Source organism: Phoxinus phoxinus (genome assembly GCF_949152265.1).
Source record: "Phoxinus phoxinus genome assembly, chromosome: 23".
Taxonomy (NCBI): Eukaryota; Metazoa; Chordata; class Actinopteri; order Cypriniformes; family Leuciscidae; genus Phoxinus; species Phoxinus phoxinus.
Window position 1 is genome coordinate 14,303,446 of NC_136898.1, and position 24,637 is coordinate 14,328,082.

The following is a 24,637-nucleotide window of genomic DNA, read 5'->3' on the forward strand; positions in this document are numbered from 1 at the left end:
TAAATTAAATGCAACCTTAATTCGACAACCTTAAGTCAAGTGTGTTTTTCTTCAATAATGGGCTCTTGTGGCCTTGCAAACAGTCCTGCATGTCCTCAAACATGACTAGCAAATTGTACAGCTTTATTGCTAGCATTTATGAAGACAGCTAAAGGCTTGTTGCATTTTTTCACAAATGTACAGCTTGATTGTAAATCAAGAAAATAATTTATCATAACACTTGACAATAAGGTTTAATTTGTTAACATTAGTTATCATGATAAAGAACAATACTTGTACAGCATTCACTAATCTTAGTTAATGTTAATCTCAAAATTTACCATAAAATTTTTAAGGTCAAAAGTATTATCTGTTAACATTAGTCAATGCACTGTAAACGAACATGGACATGAACATTTATATTAACCAACATTAAATGCTGTAAAAATATATTGCTCATTGTTAGTTAATGCATTAACTAATGTTAACAAACAAGACCTTATTTTAAAGTGTTACCACCAATCTATTTTTTCTATTGGGGGAAAAAAAACTATTGGTGCAAAATTGTTGAATGTGGTGGAAATGACAGCTATGGCCCTGTCAATATTTCTGTAATCGATATAACGTAGATCATTTTCACATTGAAAAGTTGAAAAGATTATTTCACTCAATTTCATCGTTTTTTTTTAAGTAATAATACATTTTCTAGGACAAGCATAAAACAAACAAATCTAGACATTTAAAAATGTTTGCATTGTAAATAGTTTCTCAGACTATTTGTGAACTAGTATATAACCAAATAAAATTTAGTTTTAATAAAAATAAACCAATTAAAATTGCTGGTAGTTAAAGAAACGCCTATTAAAATAAATGGCTTGAATCTCTCTTTCTTCAGTGCAATAAATTGGTTAATTAGCAGATTCAGATATAAACTGAAATCATAATATTATTGGATAATCAATATAAATTTATTTTCTACATGTTTTTGCGCCTGTGAAACTGCAAATTTACTTCATAATAATCAGTAACCAGTGTTATTTTAGGTTTTATTTTCGTTTTTTATAGTGGTGTTATTTAGAATTTGCTTTTATTTAATATTTTTAATTGAATTCTTAGTGATTTCATTGTGCTTTTGTCATTTAAAAAATATATATTGGCATTTAGGTTTATTTTTATTTTTACAGGTTTAGTTAGTTTTAGTTTTTTTATATATTTCCAGTTAATAATTTTAGTGCCTAAACTTAAATTTCAGTTTATTGCCAATGCAACATTTCTAATTTTCTAAGTTTTTCAAGTAATATTTATATTCTATTTTATTTCAGCTTCATTTCAACTAACAGAAATGTTTTAATAGTTTCGGAGCCAATAGCCTCGTGGGCAGCGCTTCGATGTGTAGCGCAATTGTGCTTCATGCGTCCCGATTTCGAGTCCCAGCCCGTGGTCCTTTTCCGGACCCCATCCCCCTCTCTCTCTTACTTCACTTCCTGTCCTCTCTCAAAACTGTACCGTATCTGTATCCGAACAAAGTCTGAACAAAAATATTTAAAAAGAGAAAGAAATGTTTTTAATTAGTTTGTTTTGTATTAGTTTGTCTGTATCTGTAACACCGTGTGTTTTCTCCCAGGTACTCCCTAAACGCAACAGTCAGTGATGGGCGGTTTTCTGTGACAGTGGCTGTTAGTGTCCAGGTGGAGCAAGCCACAGATGAGATGGTGCAGAACGCAGTGACTCTACGTTTCCAAGGCCTGACCCCTGAGGATTTTGTGGGTGTTTACATGGAAGACCTGAAGAAGGTGCTCCGTAGCTCACTGGTTGGTGATGGGACGGGTGTTATCGACGGGCCAGACCCCCTCCACATCTTGGGAGTGCAGCCACTGAGTCGCTCCAGTCAGCTGGAGGTGCTTCTTGCCATGGAGACTCCGGATGGGGGTTTTGTGGGCCCTGGGGAACTGGCTCTCAAGCTGGAAGAGGCGAAGGGTTTACTAAAGGGAGCGCTGCGGGTGGTCAGCATCCTGGATCAGAGCTGCTCAGGGGAGCTCGAGTGTGAAGAGAGAGTCTGTGAGCTCACCCTCAGTCTCGACCCCATCGGCCTGGTCACCTACACCACCTCCAGAGTGAGCTTTGTGTCTCCACGCTTCAGCAGCAAAGAGATGTGCACATGCCTGGGTTAGAGCTCTGCTGCAGTCTCCAATGATAAAACGGGCTAAACTAATTCAAATATTTATTCTGGGATGCATTTCATATGCATTATTTATCTTGGTTGATTAAATTCAAACAGTGGCTTGAGTCGCAGAATATCTATTTTCTTGCTTTCTTACTTTTTGTGCCCATTGCAGGAGGAATGTGTCCATCTTCTCTAGAGCTTTGTGATGGCCAAACGTGTCCGTCAGACATGCAGTGTGTGCGCAGCAGCCCCACAGCGCCCTCTCTCTGTCAGTGTCTGCCTGACACGCTCGACAAATGCGCAGGTTAGACTCAAATATGTTTTCACGCTGCTCATTTTTAAACTCTGGCTTAAGGCCACTTTTGACCCTGGCTAAAGCAGCATTTCATATTTCAAAAAGAGGGTTAGCAACACTTTTTTTAACATGTAGAATGTAACCGTGAGTTGTGAGCTGGTAAATAGTCAAGTGTTTGTCACGTGTTTAGTTGCAGCATAGCCTGTAGGCTAAAGGAAGTAGTTAAAATATGTAATAGTGATGGCAAATGCATTAACAGCATTGGAAACGCTTTTTTTTGTTCTATGAATATACCGTCCTGGAAATATTACAAATAAATATTTATCACTTATTTTACTTGTACATATATTTATTTGAAACTGTATTAATTTGGTTCATAACTGTAAGTTTTTTTTTTGTAGTTTTACCTAATACATATTTTTCTTAAAATTCAAATGCATTTTATTTAAATATTAGATTTTACTACTGTCCATACCAAATTTAAAATCATACAAAAAAATCCTTTCCTTTGTTACTGCATAATGTCATTTGTATACATATTTACATTTATATATATATATATATATATATATATATATATATATATATATATATATATATATATAAATGTAAATATGTTGAAACCATTGTTTACAGACATTTAGCTCTAAATGAAACATTATTTTTCTCTGGGGAAAGTGTATAGCGTGATATAATACAAGTTATAAGATAGAAACTCTTGTTTCTATCTTATAACTTGTTCCAAGTTACAAACTTGGAAACTGTTCCAAGTTAGAAACTGTTATTACAACAACAAAAAATCCTTTCTCAATGCCTTTTCCTTTAGCTTGATATAGCTGGCAAAACCTATATCAACATTAACTTCCTTTCAAATAACGCCTCTCTCTTGTGGAATATCCTATGGGTGTGTCAAACATATATTTAAGTTACATTTTTAGTGTACATTGTTGAGGTCAAACACTTCTATGTCTTTTGTGAAAATATGTATATAAATAGATTTTTTTGTGTCGCTTTTACTTGGACTGATTGATTTCCATGCCTGTGCTGGTAGGCCAGACATCTTTGAGTTTTGCAGGGAACAGTTACATCAAATACAGAGTGACGGACAGTGATAAGTGCGGAGACATGAAGCTGGGCTTGAGAATCAGAACAATGCAGAGCCAAGGAGTCATCATGTACACACGCGCTGACCCCTGCACACTTCTCAAGGTAAGATGTGAACACACACACACACACACACACACACTAATCATATTCATATGTGCAAAAGCTTAATTTGGAATTGCCCGATTGTGTTTGCTCTAGTGAGTGGTTGTGTGTCTGTGTTTGTTCAGATAGAGGAAGGGCGTCTGTGGTTTCAGATGGACTGTGACAACAGACTGGACATCTTGGGCATCTCCGGTCGTCCGATCAATGACGGGTCCTGGCACACCGTGACCCTGGAACTCACCAGTAACTACACTCTCCTTTCTCTGGACGACAGCTATGTGGAGCGCCGGCGTTCTGCACGGGCCCCTGTCCTCATCTGGCCCCTGGCTGCGGACGGAACGCTTTTCTTCGGGGCTCAGGTGTTGAACAGACCAGTGGGCAGAGGCGGACAGAGGCCCCCGCGGGCTCAAGGCGGCTTCCAAGGGTGCCTCGGGTCCGTCATGCTCAACGGGAATGAACTCCCTTTACAAAATAAGAGGAGCCGGTACGCAGAAGTAGCCGGGCTGAGTGACGTGAAGCTGGGATGTGTTTTATTTCCTGATCCGTGCCTCGGAGTGCCGTGCCAGAATGGAGCTTCTTGTGCAAAGCTGCCCTCTGGGGGTGAGAAATAGAAAGCACATATAACACTCATTAGAGTTGTTCAGATTAGCTTTGACTTCTAAGGCTTGGTTCTTACTACGTTTGTCCTCAGATTTCTCCTGCAGCTGCCTGCCACAGTTCACGGGGTCTCAGTGTGAGGTGGAGGTGTCGTCCTGCGTGCCCTCATCTTGTCAGAACGGGGGAGATTGTAAGGCTGTGGGGAACACCTTCCTCTGCGGCTGCCTCAAAGGCTTCACAGGACTCATGTAAGACATTTTATTTCACTGTGTACTATTTGTGATTTGTAACCATTTACCAATAATCTTGCGTACATTTCAGACCTTTTCAAATTGTCACACCACAGACCATTAATACCAAATATATGAGACCTAAAAGGGAAAATATAAAGTCCTCAGTCCTCATATTTATAAATATTTACGTTTTAAATATATTTTAATATAATAATGCATATTATTTTATTTGAGTAACCCAGTAGATCATGTCACCCATTTTTAACTATATAATACATTGAACTACGTATATATTTTTTAAGAGTTTATATATTTATGTATATTATGTGTCCAATACAATAAAACCACCTGGTGAGTGAGACGAGTCATTAATTGTTATTAATGTCTACCAATTATGTTTTTAAAATGTAACATGAAATAAAAAATTTAGTTTTCAGTGTTTTAGAAAGATTTATAAGACTCGTCTCACTCACCAGGTGGTTTTATTGTATTGGACACATAATATATAAACTCTTAAAAAATATATATACGTAGTTTAATGTATTATATAGTTAAATGGTTTTAAAAATGGTTTTAATCAGAATAGTTCTCGTGAGATATGGTCTAAGACCAATAAAATATGTATTAATATAGATTTAAAACATATCTAAATATATATAATTGATAAAATCTGAAAGTCGGTTGACTTTATTTTCCATGATTGGTAAACATTAAAAGCGGTTTTATTTTATTTTTTAAAATCTTTTGCCTTTATGTCTTTTGACAATCAAAAACATAATTACAATTTTGCTTTTATTATATTTTTGTTTGTTAAATTACTTTTAGTTAGAATTCTTTGGACGTAATATTTATGTTTATCTCGTTTAACAAAAGCGAAATTTGTGTTTCTTCTGAAATAATGTTTGGTAAGATTGTCTTGCATTTGAGCAGATTTGTGTTGTAGAGAGCAGGTAACCAGCAGCTCACTTTAATTGCTCTTTTCTGAAAGTCATTATTCTTAGTGTTCACCTGCTGTTTTCCATCTGAGACCTTGATTGTTTGAACTACTGGTTCAATAAATGCGTGACACTGTAAAATGGGTATGTTGTTTACTTGTGTTAATTAGACCGTTATCACTAATTACTGAAATAATTTAATAAATAAAGAACAAATTTTAGAGCAATCCATCACAGAAATACCATTAAGGCTTCTCTAATTTCTTTGTGCTATGATAATTATTTTCTTTTTTTCAATATGAGATGAATTGGAGTTATTTCTCCACTAGATGGTGCTGTTGTTTCTTTAAGCAAACCGAAACAAAAATTGGATACTGACAGTGACCTGTGCCTTTTTCCTTAAAAATGTCCTTTTATAGTGTGGAGAGAAAGTAATATTCAACCAAATTGCTTTATATAACTACTTTCTCTGCATTTCCAGCTGTGTCATTATGTTACGCAACACAAACAACCCTCTCATTATGTTCTCTTATGCCCACTTGAGAAATTCGTTGAACCTTCTCGCACTTAGAGTACATGTTAAGAGGTCTCTGATCAGCAGATCATCACATATTTGCTGTTTGCAGCACAGTTGGGAATTCGAGTGCTGCTAAATGTGAAAATGTATGAATCTTTAAAGGCAGCTAAAAAACCTCCCTTTCTCTCTGCTTTTGAGAACCAATCAGATAATGAGAGAAACACTAACGCTATGCTCAGAATAGCATAGTAGTTATTATTCATGCTGTTTATAGTAAGTATAGTGTGTGAAGTAAGTGGTATATTTGTATACTGTGCAATGTATACCAATTTTCTGTATAGACAGAATACCAACACTACCATTGAAAGATTGAGTTCAGTATGTTTTTTGTGTGTTTTTTTAAAGAAATCAGCACTTTTATTTGAATTCAATTCACATTTATTTGTATAGCGTTTTTCACAATACATATCGTTTCAAAGCAGCTTTACAGAAAATGCATGTGTCTATTACAATTTAAAGTGATCTGTTATCAGAGGTGACTGTCAAAACTAATGTCCATATGTCAGAAATGTACAGTTCCAAGAACATACAAATCATGCAGTTAGCTGACATAATTTATTAATTTTAGGCAGAAACAATGGATACATTAAAGTAATTATTACAAGTTGTGAACAATGGTTACAATACAATAGAAATTGAGCATTTGTGCATGATTCAGAGATTGCGTCATCTGATGAATAGCCTTTCTGATGATGTGGACTTGGTATTAGTGGACTTAGATATCCTAGTTTTGTAATCTTTAAGAGCATGATGGATAGTAGGGTCATAGAAGACCAGTTAAATACACAGGAGCTAAGCCATTTAGGGCCTTCTAGGTCAGTAGCACTACTTTGTAATTGAAACAGAATGGGTAGCCAGTGTAGAGATAATAAAATGTATATGATCATATTTTCTTGAGCTGGTAAGAACACTAGCAGCTGCATTTTGGACGAATTTGTAGCTTGTTTTTTTTAGGACGCAGGACAACCAGCTAGTAATGCATTACAGTAATCTAGTGTCATGAATGCATGAAACTACATTTTCTGCAACAGAAGCAGATAGCATGCCATGTTCCGTGGCTTAGCGATGTTTCTTAGGTGGAAGAAGGCTGTTTTTGTATTAAAGACAAGTTGCTGTCTAATATAACACCCAGGTCTTAAACTGTAGAGGATGAAGTAACAGTGCATCCTTCCAAATGCAAATTGCATTCTAATAGATTCTGTGTATATTTAGTTTATGGTCCAATAAGAATAAGTAATACATCTGTCTTATCTGAATTTAATAGAATTTCTTTAACACACTCCTTCAACTTGGGTAATTTGTAGATTTCATTTGGTTGTGATGAAATGTATAACTGAGTATCAGCAGCGTCGTCATGGAAACTAATTCCATGTTTTCTTAAAATATTACCAAAGTGGCAGCATATACCGATATATTGAAAATAACAGAGGGCCTAACACAGATCCTTGTGGCACTCCATAATTTACTGACACTATTGTAGATTTCCCCCCGTTTAAATAGACGAAATTGTAACGGTCTGATAGGTATGATCTAAACCACCTTAAGGCCTGTCCCTGAATACCAGTGTAATTGTGTTGTCGATCTAAGAGTATGTTATGATCTATTGTGTCGAACGCAGCACTAAGTTCAAGTAAAACTAGTATTGATTGAGATACAGCATTGATTAGATGCTAGAAGTAAATCATTTGTAATTTTAAAGAGCGCAGTTGCTATGATGCTTTTTTTTCAGCAAGGATGTATTAAAGTGATTCAAAAGTTTAAGACATTTTTGTTACAAATCTCTTTCAAATAAATGCTGTTCTTTTGAATAATCAAAAAATCCTGAAAAAAATGTATCCCGATTTACAGAAAAATATTAAGCTGCACAACTGTTTTCAACATTGTTCATAATACATAATACAGGTTTCTTGAGCACCAGATATTAGGGATACGGATCATGTGACAATGAAGACTGATGCTAAACATTCACTCTGAAAACTCTCACTGCATAAGTAAATGATGAGATAATTTAGTATCACTTAAATATAGTATGCAGTATATACTGCACAGTATACAGTAAATAGGCTGTTGGGAATTAAATACTAGCTTACTAACACAAACAAATCCTTCTGTCCACAGATGCGACGAGGATGTGAACGAATGTGAGAGGGAGGAGTGTGAGAACGGAGGGGCTTGTGTGAACACATTTGGAGCCTTCTACTGTAACTGCACCGCGGGCTTCGAGGGTCAGTTCTGCGGGCAGCCGTCTCTGGACGGCCCAGACACTCAGGCTGAGGCGCTGTCATACGTCGGACCGGGAGAGATCATCGGCATCGGCGTGCTGCTCTTCGTGGTGCTAGTTCTGCTGACCCTGCTTGCCGCGTTCCGTAAAAAAGTTCTCCGGAAGGACTGGAGCCGAGGGGAGGCGGTGGGCATCTCCACAGAGACCAACTACATGCTGCAGAAGACGGGCATGGGATCCGAGGGCATTGAGTTCAAAGCCGTCCGGGTCAGTGGCGAGTGTCGTGCCAGCCTCTACCGAAACGACAGCGCAGGAGGGCCGCCCCAGGTCATGGTGCGCCCCACGGCCTACACGCTTCCCTGCTGCCAGGGAATCCCTCGAGGGGAAACTGAGAAGGCTGAAGGTGGGCTGGCCACCCTCTCCTGCCCTCCCCAGATGAGCACCTTCCAGGCGGATCCGCCGCACATCCTCGGGATGCCACGGAGAGGTGTGGCCGTCTGCAGCGTGGCACCCAATCTTCCCTCATCCATATCCCCGAACCCATCCGAACGCAGTCCTATACGCAAACCACCGTGGGAAGAGGACGAGGAGGACGAAGATGAAGACAACATCTTGGAGCATCGAGTCCAAGCTCTGGAGTGGGAAGACAGGGGTTATCATGCACACGGAGGGGAAGCATACAGAACCGAGGGTAACGGCGTGGCGCACACACACTCCACTCGTCTCAGATCAAACGGAGGTTGACAGAACTGCAGCCAGAGCGATTTCAGCGTGACTCCATAATTCCCCGTGGCCAATTAAATGCCAGCCTTTGTGTGGATGAGATTATACATATGCACCCTGGTCTCCATTCGCAAAATCCGTCGTACAATAATGTATGATGGAGTGCAATTACCTTAGAGATAACATGAGGCTTTCACACAAAAGGAGGCAGTGAAGCATTTAGAGTCTATCCGTATGAATCAAACAGAAACATCCACATGATAAATGCTATGCATAATGCTTTAATTACAATGAGATACAGTAGTGGCCAAAAGTGATGGCAGGAGGGGATATTTGTTTTAATGACCCAACAAGTTCAATGAGATCATCAGAATATGAGGAAAATATTTAATGTTTTGCAACTATTTTAAATATGAAGGAAGAACAAAACGCAAAACTTGTTAAGGTGTTTTTATCTGGCAAAATTATTTGGCAAAGAAAGGCAAACTACAGCTACAGGTTTTATTTTACTATGCGAAAAGAAGCATTGAAAAACAAAAAGCTCACAGGAAAAAGCATATAATGACTAGTCTACAACATAATCGGTTATCAATATTTCCTAGGTTCTCTCCTGTTTTTTTTTTTTTTTTGCCTGTGCCTGGCCAAGAATTATGTCCACACAGTTTGGCAAATAATATAATTGACTCCAAGCACAACTACGCAATATGCTTACAAAATCTTTGACAATTTTTGTATGACCACTTCTGTATGAAAAATAACTGGGTTTTAATCAAATCGCCTTTCTATGATTTCGTATTTAGCGAATTTTCAAATTGGCTCCATCTTTAAAATTGACCAGGGACAAAACAAACCAGTTTATAGTAATCAGAAGCATCTGCCATGCTGTAGCAGCCAACAGGAGCCGTGCTGTTGAAATAGGCAAACAGGAGCCTTTTTTCCCTCGTAAAATATTTAACAGTCTGGCCATGCAGGTAGGCAGCTAGTACATGTGTGAGGGCGATTATTACACTTCCGCTTGTGTAACCGTGTTACATGAGTCCACAGATTTTCTCTGGGTATTGTGTTCTAAATTGAACGACCTTGGTCGTGTTAGTGTTTTCTTCAAGCAGAAACTCATTTGTCACGAACTGCTTGCTAGCTTTAGCAGTGTGTCGTCTGGGATGAATATAGGACGGATATTATTGCTCTTTCACTTTAGCAGATTTGAAAGATTTGCATGATGCCGTAGACTGCGAGCATTAAGCTTTCAATGCCGTTTCATTAGTGCATATGTGCATGTCGGATTTTGGAAATTAGATGTCTGTTTGGTGAATGCAAATGGGCCAGTAGTTTAGACGTGACATGGCAATATTTTCACTGGCCCTACCACAAAAATATTTTAGCAGTGTTTCTTTTTCAAAGTTCAAAGTGATAGTAGAGACATTTATGTTATGTGATGTTCAACTTTCTATTCATCAAGGAATCCTGACAAAAAATAAATAAAAATAAAAATATTAAGCAGCACAACTGTTTTTAACATTAATAATAATATGAAATATTTCTTGAGCACCAAATCAACATATTAGAATGATTTCTGAAGGATCATGTGACTGAAGACAGGAGTAATGATGCTGAAAATTCAGCTTTGCCACCACAGGAATACATAACATTTTAAAATATATTGCAATAAAAAAAAATATATATTTTAATTAGTAATACTACTTCACAATATAACTAAAAAAACAACAACAAAAAAACATTAAAATACTTTTTTAAATATATTTTTTATATTTACATTTCTTTCCAAAAACAAAGATTTAAACAGTTTTGTACAGCTATAATATTACTGTATGACAGCTATAAATTCATAAACACACTTTAGCTGGAAAATGATGACCAAGACATTGACAGCAACTCTCTCGATGGCCCTGGACCATTGCTATTGTTGATCCCTGTTGCATGTACTGTAGTTATGACTGTATTTGCGTATATTGTGTGAATGTATAGCACAAATGCATGTATTTGCACATGTGTGGATCTGTATAAAGATCTGCTGTTGTCCTCTTCTGCAGAAGCTGGAACTGCAGCAGAGGTCGTCGCCTGCTTCTCCGACAGCAGCACCAGCGAGGCACACTCCCTCAGGTCTTTCCAGTCCGATTCCTGCGATGACAATGGTGAGCTTTTCTCATGCATCGCGAGGCCCAAAGTTCTTAACATACCCTCCAAACAACCTCCAAAAAAAAAACTTCCACTGCTCAAAGAACTTTTGAAATTTAGCTCGCCACTCTGGAAAAGTTCAGCAAATGTGTTAAAGGTGGACTGTTCCTTTAGGGCATTTTTTTTCCTATTAGGCTTTAACCATTCAGTTAGTACTGTAACCATCAAAATATTAGGCTCTAGAATATACAGTACATTTCACAGTCCAAATCCCACACGATCCTACAAAAATCATTAGGGCAAGACTGAAGCTTCTGAATAATCCACAGAGCAATTTAGATAACATAATGAAGTGTAAACGTAGCCCAGATTTATTAAAGTGCGAACGCAAAGTAACAAAGTGAAAACAAATGAAAACACGGAACAGGAGAAAACACACTAAACCAGAGAATATCTATTCAACAACTTGCAGAGAACAAGTGAAACAAAGGGCTATATATGTCCAGGATCACACAAGACCGGGCAAGACAGGTTGGAATCATAACAGTATTAGTCAGCTTTTGATAAGCTCAGTTCGGCCAAAAGGGAAGTTATGTACTTTTATTTCATTCTGAACCCATGTGACTTTATTTTTTCAGTGGAACAACAAAGAAGTTTAGTAGAATGTCCAAGCTGCTCTCTTCAATGCAATGAAAGTCAAACTCCAATAGGAGAAAAACACACCACAAAAGACTCAAAAAGCCACAGTCACACTAGACTTGGAGCACACAAGATTTCTACGGACACTGCAACGGCCATTTTGTGGCAATCTTTTTTTAAAACATAAATAAATCAAAAACGTAAAAACATACAATCTACTCCCCTTTACTGCAAAAAGTTTGTATTCTTTTAATTAAGCTAAGAGGGCATGCCGTGACGCATCAATCACGTAATACGAATTCGGAGGTTAGAGTTTATAAACTCGAATTTTAGAGCCCAGCGAAATCCGAAACTTCTTTGCATGAGCTTGCATTTCCGGTGTCCCGCATTCGCATGCATTTGAATGCAAGTCAATGGAACGAAAAGAGTAGTTTGACTGAATAGTCAGTAAACTTCAAGCACTATATTACAAGTCTTCTAAAGCTGTACAATAGCTTTTAGTGAGGGACAGACTGATAGTCAAGTCAACTTTGGGTCACTTCCTACATCTATATACCTAAATGACCTGATTAAAAACACACAAATGCAATTACCACATTAACCTATGCATACACTCTCACGCAACCATCCGTAATATTATAACCTGATATTAGGCAGAAGTAACAGATCATTCCATTCACCTAATTAAGATGACTTGCATTGTCTGATCTTTCCAAAAGGAAATCATGAGGATTAGTGATAACCCTACCCTGCTTTAACAAAGTGACAGCCTGAATAGGTCAGAGCAGTAATTACAATCCATCTGCCTTTGATATTCTCTCCAAACGCGATTGCTATTATGACTCAGTAGTGTATTATCAATTCTGCTGTACAAAATAGATGTCAGACTGACACATCAGAGGTCCACTTGCTTTTGTTTAGCTGATTTTATGACGCTAGAGGATTACAAACAAGACAAAGTGATTTATATAAATGCTTATGTAAGGCTTTCATTGAATGCTTGATGTTGGTTTGACGTGCTTGATCATTTATTCAATTGTTGCCTGATATTTTACGCTTGTTTATGTCCTAGCTTCCATAGTGACAGTGATACGACTGGTAAATAATGCAGTGGACACCATTGAAAATGAAGGTATGACTCAATTTTCATATTACTGAATGAATGTTTTTATTTTCCCTCAAAGGATTTAACAGATATTAGTCTTTATTTTTCTGTTTTAAATATAATTTTTTAGGGGTTCAACACATAGCGCTGAAACCCTATTGTAATTGTTAGGATTTTCAAAGTTCAACATTCTGCCCTAAAAGTGATCGGGAAGACCCATCCGTAAGTTGTAGAGAGTTGAAACTTTGAGGAATGGTAGTACTCACACCGTCTACAACGTCACAAAGGCTCGCCCCAGTCGGCGATCAAAAGTACAAAATCCCCCATAACTTAAAGCAGGGCTATGCAGTTTCCGGAAATTCTTTGCTGTATTCTCGCTTTTTGCTCGCAGGTTTCTCTATAGAGCTCCCCCTACAGCTTCAGAATAGATATTTGACAACACTGTCGAAAAACTTGTTGGCGACTCTGATACCAGAGGATAGTAGATCAACGACATCAAAGCAGACGGGACATTCTTTAAAACGTCTTCTTTATTCAGGTTCGATAAAGACGTGAGGGAGCGCAATAATGACATAATTTTAGCAGATTTGTTTGCCTTAAAGTCGGCATGGAATCAAAATTGACCCTATTTACTTTGTTAGCGGATATTACTAGTCTTGTGGTGAACAATTAATCCGTGCAAGTTAATACACGGAAAAAAAATTGTTTGCCGAAGTTATCTTTAATCAAAGTCTGAAAGGTTACTTCCGGGTCTGGAATGGTTATTTTTCTGATGACATAGGCTTGACGGCTTGGGTTGGTTAAACGCTTAACCACTCCCCTCAAACCGTTACTCTGCTATGGGCGAGAGATGGAGAGGAGGAGCGCTGAAGTAAACCCCTGCCCTCTGTTCAATATTCCGTTTCACTCGGAAATGCGTCACAACACTTGAGAAAAGTCGTTTGCAACTTCCGGTTCACGCGGACTTTAAAGGAGAACTCCGGTCAATTTTAACATTGAGCAAATTTTTTTGTAAATTTGGAGTGCTGTCAATTCAGAGAACAACGACAATAATCAGTGTTGCCTACACCGTGTTATCCTCTTTTTAAAATTGGCACCCTGTTGACTTCAATGGGGCAAGTTTTAAACTTAACCAGTTCTTAGTCTTAACATCCTTGATGTGTCATACAAATGCCCAGCCATGTTGAGTGATTCCTTCAAAGTGAACACGAGTGAATCTGACGCAGTAGATGTGAAAGATATGAATAAAAATGATGTTATATCAGCCAGCGCAAATACCTGTATTTACATCCTGTTAAGTCCAAAGTAGTCGATTGTCGAGTTCACGCGCATAGGTTTAGTTACCTATGATCACGCGCGTGAACTCGACAATCAAAAATAAAAATAAATCCAACAAGTGATCAGGACCTTGATTTTCCTGCTTATTAAATGACTACTAGGCAACTAAAAAGAATTCACCTCAAATCAATATTTCATGTCCATTTATTTATTTATTAAATAAGAAGAATGAGGGCACAGAGCTATACGGGAGACATCCAGCGCTGCTAGGAAAGTAGTTGCCTGGATACAGCGGTCAATCACACACTTTAGCATCATTATTGGGGGAAAAAACGACCACAGAATGGTGCAATTGAGAGAAAGTGTTGAGCTGTAGAGTCACTAAGTAATATTTTATGTTATCCTGTTTAAATATTATAGGGTTCAAAAACCATGCTGCATGAAAAGGTAAAGGTAAAACCCCAGAGCGAAAGTGTCCAACCATGCAGGAGTTCAGTCCAGACCGGAGAAAGTGGGATTGAATCCGTTAATTAAACTGCACAACTCTAGACTCGTATAAAACCCGAGTTTTGACTCGCTCTCTAATCACTCACTGGTGCGTTTCAAAACCAGGTCACTGCCACGGAGGATAGGGATGCTATTCTTTAGTACCTGAAGGGTAGTTCAATAGTGCCAACTGGATTATCAGTTGCATTGAAAACCTGAACTATTGAACTACCATTCAGTTACTGAAGAACAGCATCCCTGTGCTCCGTGGCAGTGACCTGGTTTTGAAGCGCACCAGAACAGTCTCTAATTAAACCTGCCCTAGACCAAAGCTGTTTCCAAGCAGTGCAAAAACAAGCGGTTTGCTTGAAAGCCTCACACACTATGGTAATTCATGCTGTCTGAGGAGTTCGCAGCTCCACCTTACTTCTCAGAGGTCTGGATGAAAGTGGACTGTTTTTGTTGGTTATGCTAAACAGCACAGTTTGATTTACCCAAGTAGGACATGCTCCTGGTTTAACCACTTTTGTGGGAATTGAACCAGCATCTGTTTACTTTGAAAGTGTAAACTTTCAGTTGTTACCTTCAGATGATATTTCTATTGTTAAATTGCATTGGTAACTGTAACCTAATGTAATCAGATTGATTTAAGTTTATTAATAATATTATATTACTAATTATATAAATTAATATAAGTTTCAGGTATATTTTAAATGAATATTTTTAATAAAATTGTATTTATATTTTACAAATATTCATATTTTTTAATATTGTTGTAATATTAAAGTCCCCCGTTAGTCAATAATTGTATCCTTTAAAACTCCTCTTTGAACACCAAAATGACATATTTAAACTTTTTTCCTTGAAAAAAAAAAAATCTTCATGCCTTATTAAAATAGCTTGAATGTAACTCTACACCCTTGCCTCATTTAGTATAGACCTTATGCACCAGAGAAACAGGGGCGCCGCCATCTTTAGAATATTGTCTTTGAACTTCCATTTTTGCGGTCGCTCTGTGTATCTCTATGGGATCGCTGTCCAGGAGTAATTAGCTTTTGAAGTGGATTTACTTAATGTAAAGTTACCGATAGTTATCATGAGGATTGTAATGTTTAAAGCAGATGTCTTAACAAATGTCAGTAGACCGGGAAGATTTTAAAACGAGCTGTTCATTCATATACGCAAGGCGCTGTGAAAATACAGACCCGAAGACAAAAGACAACGAGCGCGCGCTGAAAAGGGGCGGGGCTACATAAGGTTTCTAGGTGGTTCTATGAATATGCAAATCAGCCCCGCCTCCACTCACTCACACTAGCTCATAGATCCACTCTGTGACGGTACACAGAAGTCACAGTTCAGTTCGTACCTAGGTTTTGGGGTCACGGTTCGATACGAGTTCGGTACAACAGGAAAAAGCAACAAATCCCCAATGCTACGTTTCTTTTCATTTATTTTGAACAGACAGTAACTTGCAAATTACAGTTTGTTCCCCCTAGCAGCATTTAGTCCCCTAGTTGGTACAGTACAGCGTCCTTTAGTGTACTAAGCACAAAGCCAGGACACGCGTATTTCATCACTGGACTGTAGTGAGACGTCCACGACACAATTCGCCACAATGCCAAATAATTTTTGTCTCATCATAACAGCAGAAACAACTTAAAATGAAGGTTTGGAACGGATACATGTACCGTTACACCCCTACTAGTTATCTATTGCTAAAATCTGATTGGTTTTTACAGATGTTGTCCCAGGCCAGCTAGAATACTTGATGTGTTTTCCTCTTCTCCTAACAGTTGCAGGTCTGGGTGATGTGCAGCCTCGCAGTACCAACAGTGAGTCCACTTTATGTTTGCTTTTGTTTCATTTCATTTTACTTTACTAATATATGTCCCTTTGTTTCACATGGCCAGGCATATTTATAAACCTTCAAATGCACCTCATATTTAGACATTCCATCTTCAAATATTTCATCAAGCATAAACAAGTCGATTGTTCTGGTCTCTTTAGTTTATTTTATTTGGCTTTTTGTTGTTTATTTGTTTTCATCTCATAACTCATCAAAACACATTTATGTCTTTTCACAGCAAGCCCACACCTCCACTGTGAGGATGAGATATGCCTGGAATTCATCAAAGAGTATTTTATGCACTGTAAGAGCTCACGTCTGCGTTTACTGCACTGAACAGGATAGCTCTTATCTAAAATGCATCTTGTGTATTTAAATATAATCAAGGTCCCATGACATGAACTCAATTAGCATTTTTTCATCAAAAATTCTAGGAAATCAAAGGGGAAAATAAATCACAGAATTTTCACAGAATTCTTTTTTTATACATACTGTGTGTGTGTGTGTGTGTATATATATATACACATATAAATATAGCCTTTATTCTATCATATACTGTTATATAATATTATTACAATTTTAAATTAACTGTTTTCAATTGTAACATATTTTAAAATGTAATTTATCCCTGTGGTGGCAAAGCTACATTTTACTCCAGTCTAACCCCAAACTTTTGAACAGTGGTGTAGATTATTATATATTTTTTAGTAGTATCTGTAGTAAAAATAATAATAATTATTATTATAATGATTATTATTGTTGTTGGTTGTTATTATTTATAATTCATATTATTATTGATATTGAATACTTGTGTAAAGAATGCAAAATGTGTAAAGAATGCAAAATGTGCAACATAATGAAATTTGCATAAGTCCTCTGCACTTGTTGATACTCTGCATGTGTTCTCCAGCCTACCAATGGCAAACGACAGAGTGGCTCGACACGTGTCTCCCAGGCTTGGAGTCACCGCCTCGAGACCAGACCCCTTCACCACCACCCCCACCCCTTCCTGCCCCCCCACCTCCCCTGACCCCGGCACGGTTATATGGGACCCCTACCCGCCTGGGCGGCAGCGTTCGGTTGGACGGCAGCACCCTATCGCTGCAAACTGGCTACCCGTTACGACGACACCAGGGCCAGAGAGATTTCCACTCGTCTCTAACCCTGGATGACAACAACTCGCCTGTTTATGAAGAATACCGCGGCCCGGATCACTACAACATCGCCTCTACTGTTCACCCGCGGGGTTTTAGCGAGGGCCGGTCCACACCTGACCACCATCACTCCAGCCAATACCTGCTCTCGTACCCTCCCCTACTAGCCTGGGAGGAACGTCCGCATGTCTGGGAGGACACACACCCCTTCGGAAGCCAGCAGGAGATCGACAGACCGGGCAGAATTTCACTCCAGGCCCAACGTTTGCGTAGTCAGAGCCCAAAGACATCTTTGTCCGGCATGAGAGAGTATTACTGACCATTGACAAACAAGTCCTTAATTAATCTGGATGCTACTGAGGACTCGTCCTGAAGATGTGTGCTGATTTTTTTGGAATCGAAACATTTGGACTCTCACAGTCTCAATCATACTGTACACTAGTGACCATTCTGGACCTTATTAAAGGGTTAATTCACCCAAAAATGCAAATTCTGTCAATTTACTCGCCCTCATGTTGTTCCAAACGTGTTTGACTTTTTCCTTCTGAGGAACATGAAAAATATGTTTTTGGATCTTCTTTTGTGTTGCTCTGAAGAAAGCCAGTCATAGATGTTTGGAATGACATGAAGGTGAGTAAGTTGTCATTTTGGGGTGAACTATCACTTTAGGTGTGTGTGAGAACATGCATAGTTTTTACCATCTACTTTCTCGTCAGCGCATCTGAGAAGCAGAGTGATACTATGTGTTTGTGTAGGTGCTACTGTGTTTATTGACAAACCACAGATGTACAGCAGTGTTTCTCAACCAGGGGTCCAACAAACTCTATTCAAGTATATCCTTGGACCTGGAATGTTTTGCTATCAAAACAGCCTGATGGAGAAAGGAACATTGTTTTAAAACAAAAAGCGCACCGGTGTGTTTCACATAAATGAAGAGCCGTTTATGTATTCATGTGCTCTCTTTATGTCTCGTCAGTAATGCATATATGACAACTACATATTAATCACGCATCACACATCTGGTGTTTCATGGTGTTTTGCTGTTTGCGCTGCTGTTTTTGTGATTTTTATTTAGTTTAGGATCACAAAACTGTCATGCTGGTATGCTAAACATCTGTGTTTATTGATTAATGCATATAGTATCTTAAAGACTTATGAAGCATACAGACTTTATGAACAAGAAAAGGTTGTATTTATAACGCGACTTTCTCATCAAGGTGGCTTTAATTTACTTAATTTTTTTATCGTTTAGTCTACCTGGCTACAAATGGGAATGTATGATTTTTCACCCGATGCTTCGTTGTATCTCATTCCCAGTAGCAACTGCCCTTATAATATATCCAGTATAAAAATCAGACTGGGAATCTAGGCACAAGATTTTCTTGGTCCATGACAAAAAAATATATTGTTTGTCCTTGAAAATATTTTTATTTTTAATACCTCATTTTAGTGATTGCAAATAGACTTATGGAATAATTATTATTATTGTTATTGTTGTTGTTTTATAGCGCCTTTGTAGAGTTCAGGGTCATTTCACAAAGCATGATGTTAATAATGTTTTATTTTAACGATTTCATTTGTTTTATATTAAGTTTGTTTCTGTAAACAAGATCTTTAAACCAGAGAATATTTTATTAAACCAATAAATCAGATTATTGTAATGGTTTTCAGGATGGCCCTGTGGGTCAGAGGGTTCTGATGGTCTGTATTGTGTTCATACATGTTGATGTTGTCTATTTAATGTGAGAACTCATCTTGTATGTAAAAAATAAATTCCTATACATTGTCCAGTGTAAAATAAAATAAAAGAACAACTACCATATGCATCATCTATAGATTGATTTAAAAAAAGATTGCTGGATATGTAGAAATATGGTAGTTTCAGCATAAATGCACATCATATAATATTTTCATAAAGATACGAATAAATCATGTTTGTCATTTCCTCTAAGAGAGAAGTTTCTGTTCACTGAAAAACTTTGAACTCTCATTTCCTTTATGCAAATCTATGTAATTTACAAATGATGACAATTTTTACTCCTGCTATAATCTTCCTGATTGACATTTAATTGAGCAGTTTAGACTGAAGTTATCATCATATGCACACATAATGAACTAAAACAAACCTTCGCACAAGCCAATCGTTCCTGTGCTCGACAGAAAGCCACAGCAGTACAGTTGCAGACATCAGCTTTATACAAAATGTGCCTTTTTTTTTGTAGTTACAGTACATCATTGTTGAACTTGTTACATCAACAAGTGCACAAAAGGACACCTGCGTCCTGTTGAATGCAAACAATTTAAGACACTGTAGAATTTCAAAGTGCATTATTTCTCCTTTTGCAGAAACATCTATACAGAAGACAACACAATCCGATTGGATGATCCAAAGCTTGTTTACGGGCAAGGTTCCAGGAATCCAGCTTATATGATCGAAACATAATGACGCTTTTATCTCTGGGCCTTTTCTCTGTTGTACGGGGACATACGCCGGTTTCATCAGAGAGGTGGTCTTGTAAACATCCTGCGCTTCTGTGCTTTTATGCTCAGGGTGTATCATTAGGCATGACCACTTTGTCCTTTCAGATTTGAAAGTGTGTGCTTCAAATGTGCAGGGAAAATTATAGAGTATTGTACTTTGTTAATGACTTTGGCTCTCTAAGCCAGTTGAATGGATAGGGTTGGGGGAAGGTTAGAAAAATGGGTTAAATGGCCAGTTAAATGTGCATTTCCTCTATGGTGCTTTCAACACACTCATTGCAGTTCGCAACTATTTTACGTTTTGTCGAATTGGTGAATAATTCGAATGAATTTGGATAATCTCATTCATAAGATTTCATACAATCTGCCTACGCCTCATTATGGTTCCATCCGTCTATTTTTCTGCATATTTTGGCACTTAATTGAAGCAGATCTATTTTATTAAATAAGAATACATGCACATAAACTCTAATGAAGACACATTTACAGAATAAATTCAAAAGAAAACAAAAAGAAAAGTCAACAAAAGAAAAGTCATGTGACTGCTTTGACGGATCATGCGTTCAGAAAAATGTTTGGATGGACGACGAGGTCCGAACATTCTCAAACATCATTTTTTTTTAAAAAGAAGTGACTGACGATTGACAATTCTTGATGGAAAACATCAGAGAGACATGCAGATGTTCCAAATAGTACAAGCGGAGATTATCCTTAAAGGTTAATAACAAATGATAACCCAAGATAACATAACAGCATTTATTGTGTTTCGTCTTTATAAATCATACAAGTAATTCATGAGGTCAGAGAAAATGTTCCAATTCCAATTTCCAGGAAGTGATTCCCCCCCCAAATGGAAACAGTGTTTTATTCGCAAATGTTTTATGCAATATTCCAATTTTGCACATTACATTTTGAATGGACACATAGCTATTGACAGTGCTTTGATTTTACAGCGGCTCACATTTTTTCTAAACGTTTTTTTCACCTCATAAAATACTTACGTTTCCTCATGAGATCAGGCTGGATACTTTTGTCTGTCAAAAAGAGTAAAATAAAAATGCACCACATGCACAATAACGTCCCAAAATTGCTTAATTAAAATGTGAAGTGTTTCCTTTGCACCTCTTTACAATGTCAACATTTTCCATTGTCTCTTGTGAGTGAAGTAATTTCACTGATTTCCAAAATGATGCCAATGACATTCCACCACAGAAGACTGATGGGTAATTAAGCCCAAACAAAACACAAGTAGATCTGCAAGGTCAAACCGCCACAGTCTCACAGTCTCACAGTCGACTTCCACTGAATCAAACGTGCGATGCTGAATGCAAGAAGGATCATTTAAGAGGAAATGAAACTAGTCGTAATCCCTCTGAATTAATACTGGTGTTTACATCTAAAAGTATACCGAACCATGGGGAATCCACACTCCGTGAGCACCATCTCCTTTGACTTTTAAAACAAGTGAGAGAGAGCCAGCCAGCCGCTCGACTGACAGAAAGACGGCTGGTTATATAAGGGGGTGGGAGAGAGATGCTGGATTATCGTTCCACTGTTTCTGCTCGGAGACATGAGAGAGTTAGGGGTGATTATACACACACAGTCTACTGAATAATACCCAGATTAGACACACTAACCAGGCCTCATTTCCACGCAAAACATCTGCCTTTGCCTCCTGACAGACACACACACTCGCACTCTGGCACTGTGGATGTTAAACACACCACTTTGGAACAGATGCCAGTATACGTCACAAGCTTATAACACCACGCGCCAGAAAAAGAGACATTCAGACAACAGAGCCATGTTTACAGAGCTCTCAGTTGTGCCAAATTCGCTCTTTTTGTCTTTTGCTGATGCATGTAGAGAAGATTTATCTGACAGTTTAAGTAGGGAAATTGTCAGTTTCATGAGTGGATAATTGGAAAAAGTTTCCTCTACCCTACATTTCAGACGCTAACGACAAAACTTAAGAAACTAAAAATCCCCCTGTAGTCAATAATTTCATCCCTTGAAAACGTATCTTTGATCACCAAAATGACATATTGAAATGTTTTTTCTCTCTCTGTGAAACTGTACTGTAGCTCTACACCCTTGCTTCATTAAGTATACGCGGATATGCAAATGAGATCCACTTGGTCAGCTTTGCTGTAGTAAACGCTGCACAATGGCAAGAGGAAATACTGGTTTAATTCAGCCATATATGTTTGAAGTAAAAACTGATTCAGAAGACATACTGTAGTGGAAGAGTGATACAACGCCGGACACATAACAGTAATTGATATGATTAGCCTTTTGCTTGACTACGTTATCAAACAGCTAATAATGTGTTGCTAATGTTACATAAACCATGTTCCCGTTCTCCATCTCAGAGTCAGGCAGCTTCCTTCTAAAAATCAGCATCCTTAGAAACGCTAAAGGCATATAGTTCATCATAACATCATAATACATCATATACATAATTAACACGCTATATTGCTAAATGTAAAAAAATAATCATATCAACAGAAAAAATATACCGGGATAACATGGCTTATCTTGAGACTCCCCTGCTTTGCAGCAGTTAATGATATGCTAAAGCCCGCCCCCCTTGTGACGTGATTGGTTACAAGGTAGTTTGTGAGGTAAGAAACACTGGCGATTTCAAAATGCATCTTTGGTTCACTGCAGTTTTAAGGAGAAAATACTCAGCAATGGTGTTGACTTATGAATTTGCACATGGTTTGTCTTAAAGCATATTAAAAACATCATAAAGACATATAAAAAACATAAAAAACTTGGTTTTCACCACAGGGGGTCTTTAAGACAAAGATAATGCAAATATATTTGTAAAATTGCTTTATGATTAATAGAGGAGGCGGAGAGTGGAAACAAAAGACTTCTAAAAAGTTTCTCATAGAACTTTATCTTTGACTGCATTACAATGATTTCATAATTCGGAATATGAATAAGCTTATTGTGTATGTGGAAGGAATTGACTATTGAAAATATAACATTTAACTCTGCTCAAATTAACGAAATTACCTGAATATGGATTTGTTCATTTTGTTGGACAAGATTTAAAAAATAAAATCCCTAAAATCAAACTCGGACAATTGGTCTCGTTCACTAAGCGTGCGTATGCACAAATTTATTGTGTTTAAACTGGTTTTGAGAGAGGCACACTTGTCTATTTTTGCTCATCCAAAAAATAGCTTCAAACAAAGCCACAGAAAAATCGACTGTTGCATCTCCGAGCAATTGATGTTCCTGAAAAAAAAAAAATGTTTTGAACAAATAATTTGAGTCAATGATTTAATGACTCACTGATTCTTTCAGGAACTAAACAACTGATTGCCTATATGAGTGTTTAAATTAATTGGCAACGTTAATGATTCAATGACTTGCTCATAAAAACACCCGAATGTCATACATACTGAAAACGTATACCTGACTTCTCAAGAGTAAACAAACATAAGCTCTATGTATAAGATCATTTGTAAGATATTGAATATTCGTAATAAACAAGCTACATTGTCAGTCATTTATCTCTCATGCTGGGAAACTGCATTCTCTTTGCTGATTTTGCTGATTGTTACATAACATAATATTTGTTTCAAAGTAGAATCAGATCACAGAGAAAAGAATAAGTGCACCTTGTCGAAATAAAGAGTTCACTGGATTAAGGCACTCTTGAGGCTAGTTTAGAGTTTTTTGTTTTGTTGTTCTTTGTCTGTTGAAACTGAACATGTCTGATAGACTTTTAGCTTGGAGCCATGTTCCAGCTTGTAAATAACTTCAGCTATCCAAACCGATCCTCTTTGAACCAATAAAATACTGCTCTAAATAAGACTCCATTGAGTCCTTAAATCACCAAAGCAAAGTACATGGTAATTACCCAATGCAGACATAATCATATTTGCATTAGACAGATTGTTTTATGCTTATTTTATTACTAACTACCATACGAACAGCCAGCGGTGTTGCACACAAGTTGGCAATATGTGTCTAATAAAGCACAGTCCTGTTCTATTTACATATCCACTTGTTTGTTCAGGTAAAATTTTACTCCAGTTTTGACAAAAAAGTCTGGAAATGGTGGATCAAATCTAAATAGCAACCCATTTAGTTTCACAAAGCAGTTGTCCCGGTTTGCTCTTCACGGCTGAGTTTGGGTTCCAGATTCATACTGCAAAACATAACTGCATGGCAATGATTCAGAGTCTGACACCAATTTCCTGTTTTTCCTCCTAAATCTGCCCGTTTACTCAGCCTATCTATAAATAAGTGGCAGGTTATTAGTGTCACTCAGATTTCCTATAAGTTTATGAGTACCGCAAAGGCTGTAAGCGCAAGGAACATGAGGGTCAAGATCTGAATTCAGTTCGAACAATTTGGCTCCGTTCCAAAACATGGTGAATTGCCTTGCTTTCTACTGCCATCCCAGCTGCAATGGGACTTCATAAGGCACTCATTTTGGACACACTACATAGGCATAAATTCTCATGAAGTCCACAGAAGACTCTATTGATTTCAATAGATGGAAACTAGCATGTTATCAAGCTAACAATATGATAAGCACAGTGATGCACATACATTT

The 24,637-nt window shown here is 37.6% G+C and overlaps 1 protein-coding gene across 1 annotated transcript in view; it reads left to right on the forward strand.

Annotated features, from left to right (window-relative positions):
• Positions 1–19,466, forward strand: part of fat3b (FAT atypical cadherin 3b) — a 53,250-nt gene extending 33,784 nt beyond the window's left edge. Inside the window, exons 21-31 of the mRNA XM_079600669.1 lie at positions 1,604–2,145; positions 2,316–2,447; positions 3,490–3,647; positions 3,773–4,247; positions 4,339–4,492; positions 8,108–8,901; positions 10,985–11,086; positions 12,781–12,840; positions 16,371–16,409; positions 16,662–16,727; positions 17,334–19,466. Coding sequence (XP_079456795.1) covers positions 1,604–2,145; positions 2,316–2,447; positions 3,490–3,647; positions 3,773–4,247; positions 4,339–4,492; positions 8,108–8,901; positions 10,985–11,086; positions 12,781–12,840; positions 16,371–16,409; positions 16,662–16,727; positions 17,334–17,896 — 3,085 coding nt within the window. The 3' untranslated portion in view covers positions 17,897–19,466. The remainder of the gene's footprint in view (positions 1–1,603; positions 2,146–2,315; positions 2,448–3,489; positions 3,648–3,772; positions 4,248–4,338; positions 4,493–8,107; positions 8,902–10,984; positions 11,087–12,780; positions 12,841–16,370; positions 16,410–16,661; positions 16,728–17,333) is intronic.
• The last annotated feature ends 5,171 nt before the right edge of the window (positions 19,467–24,637 follow it).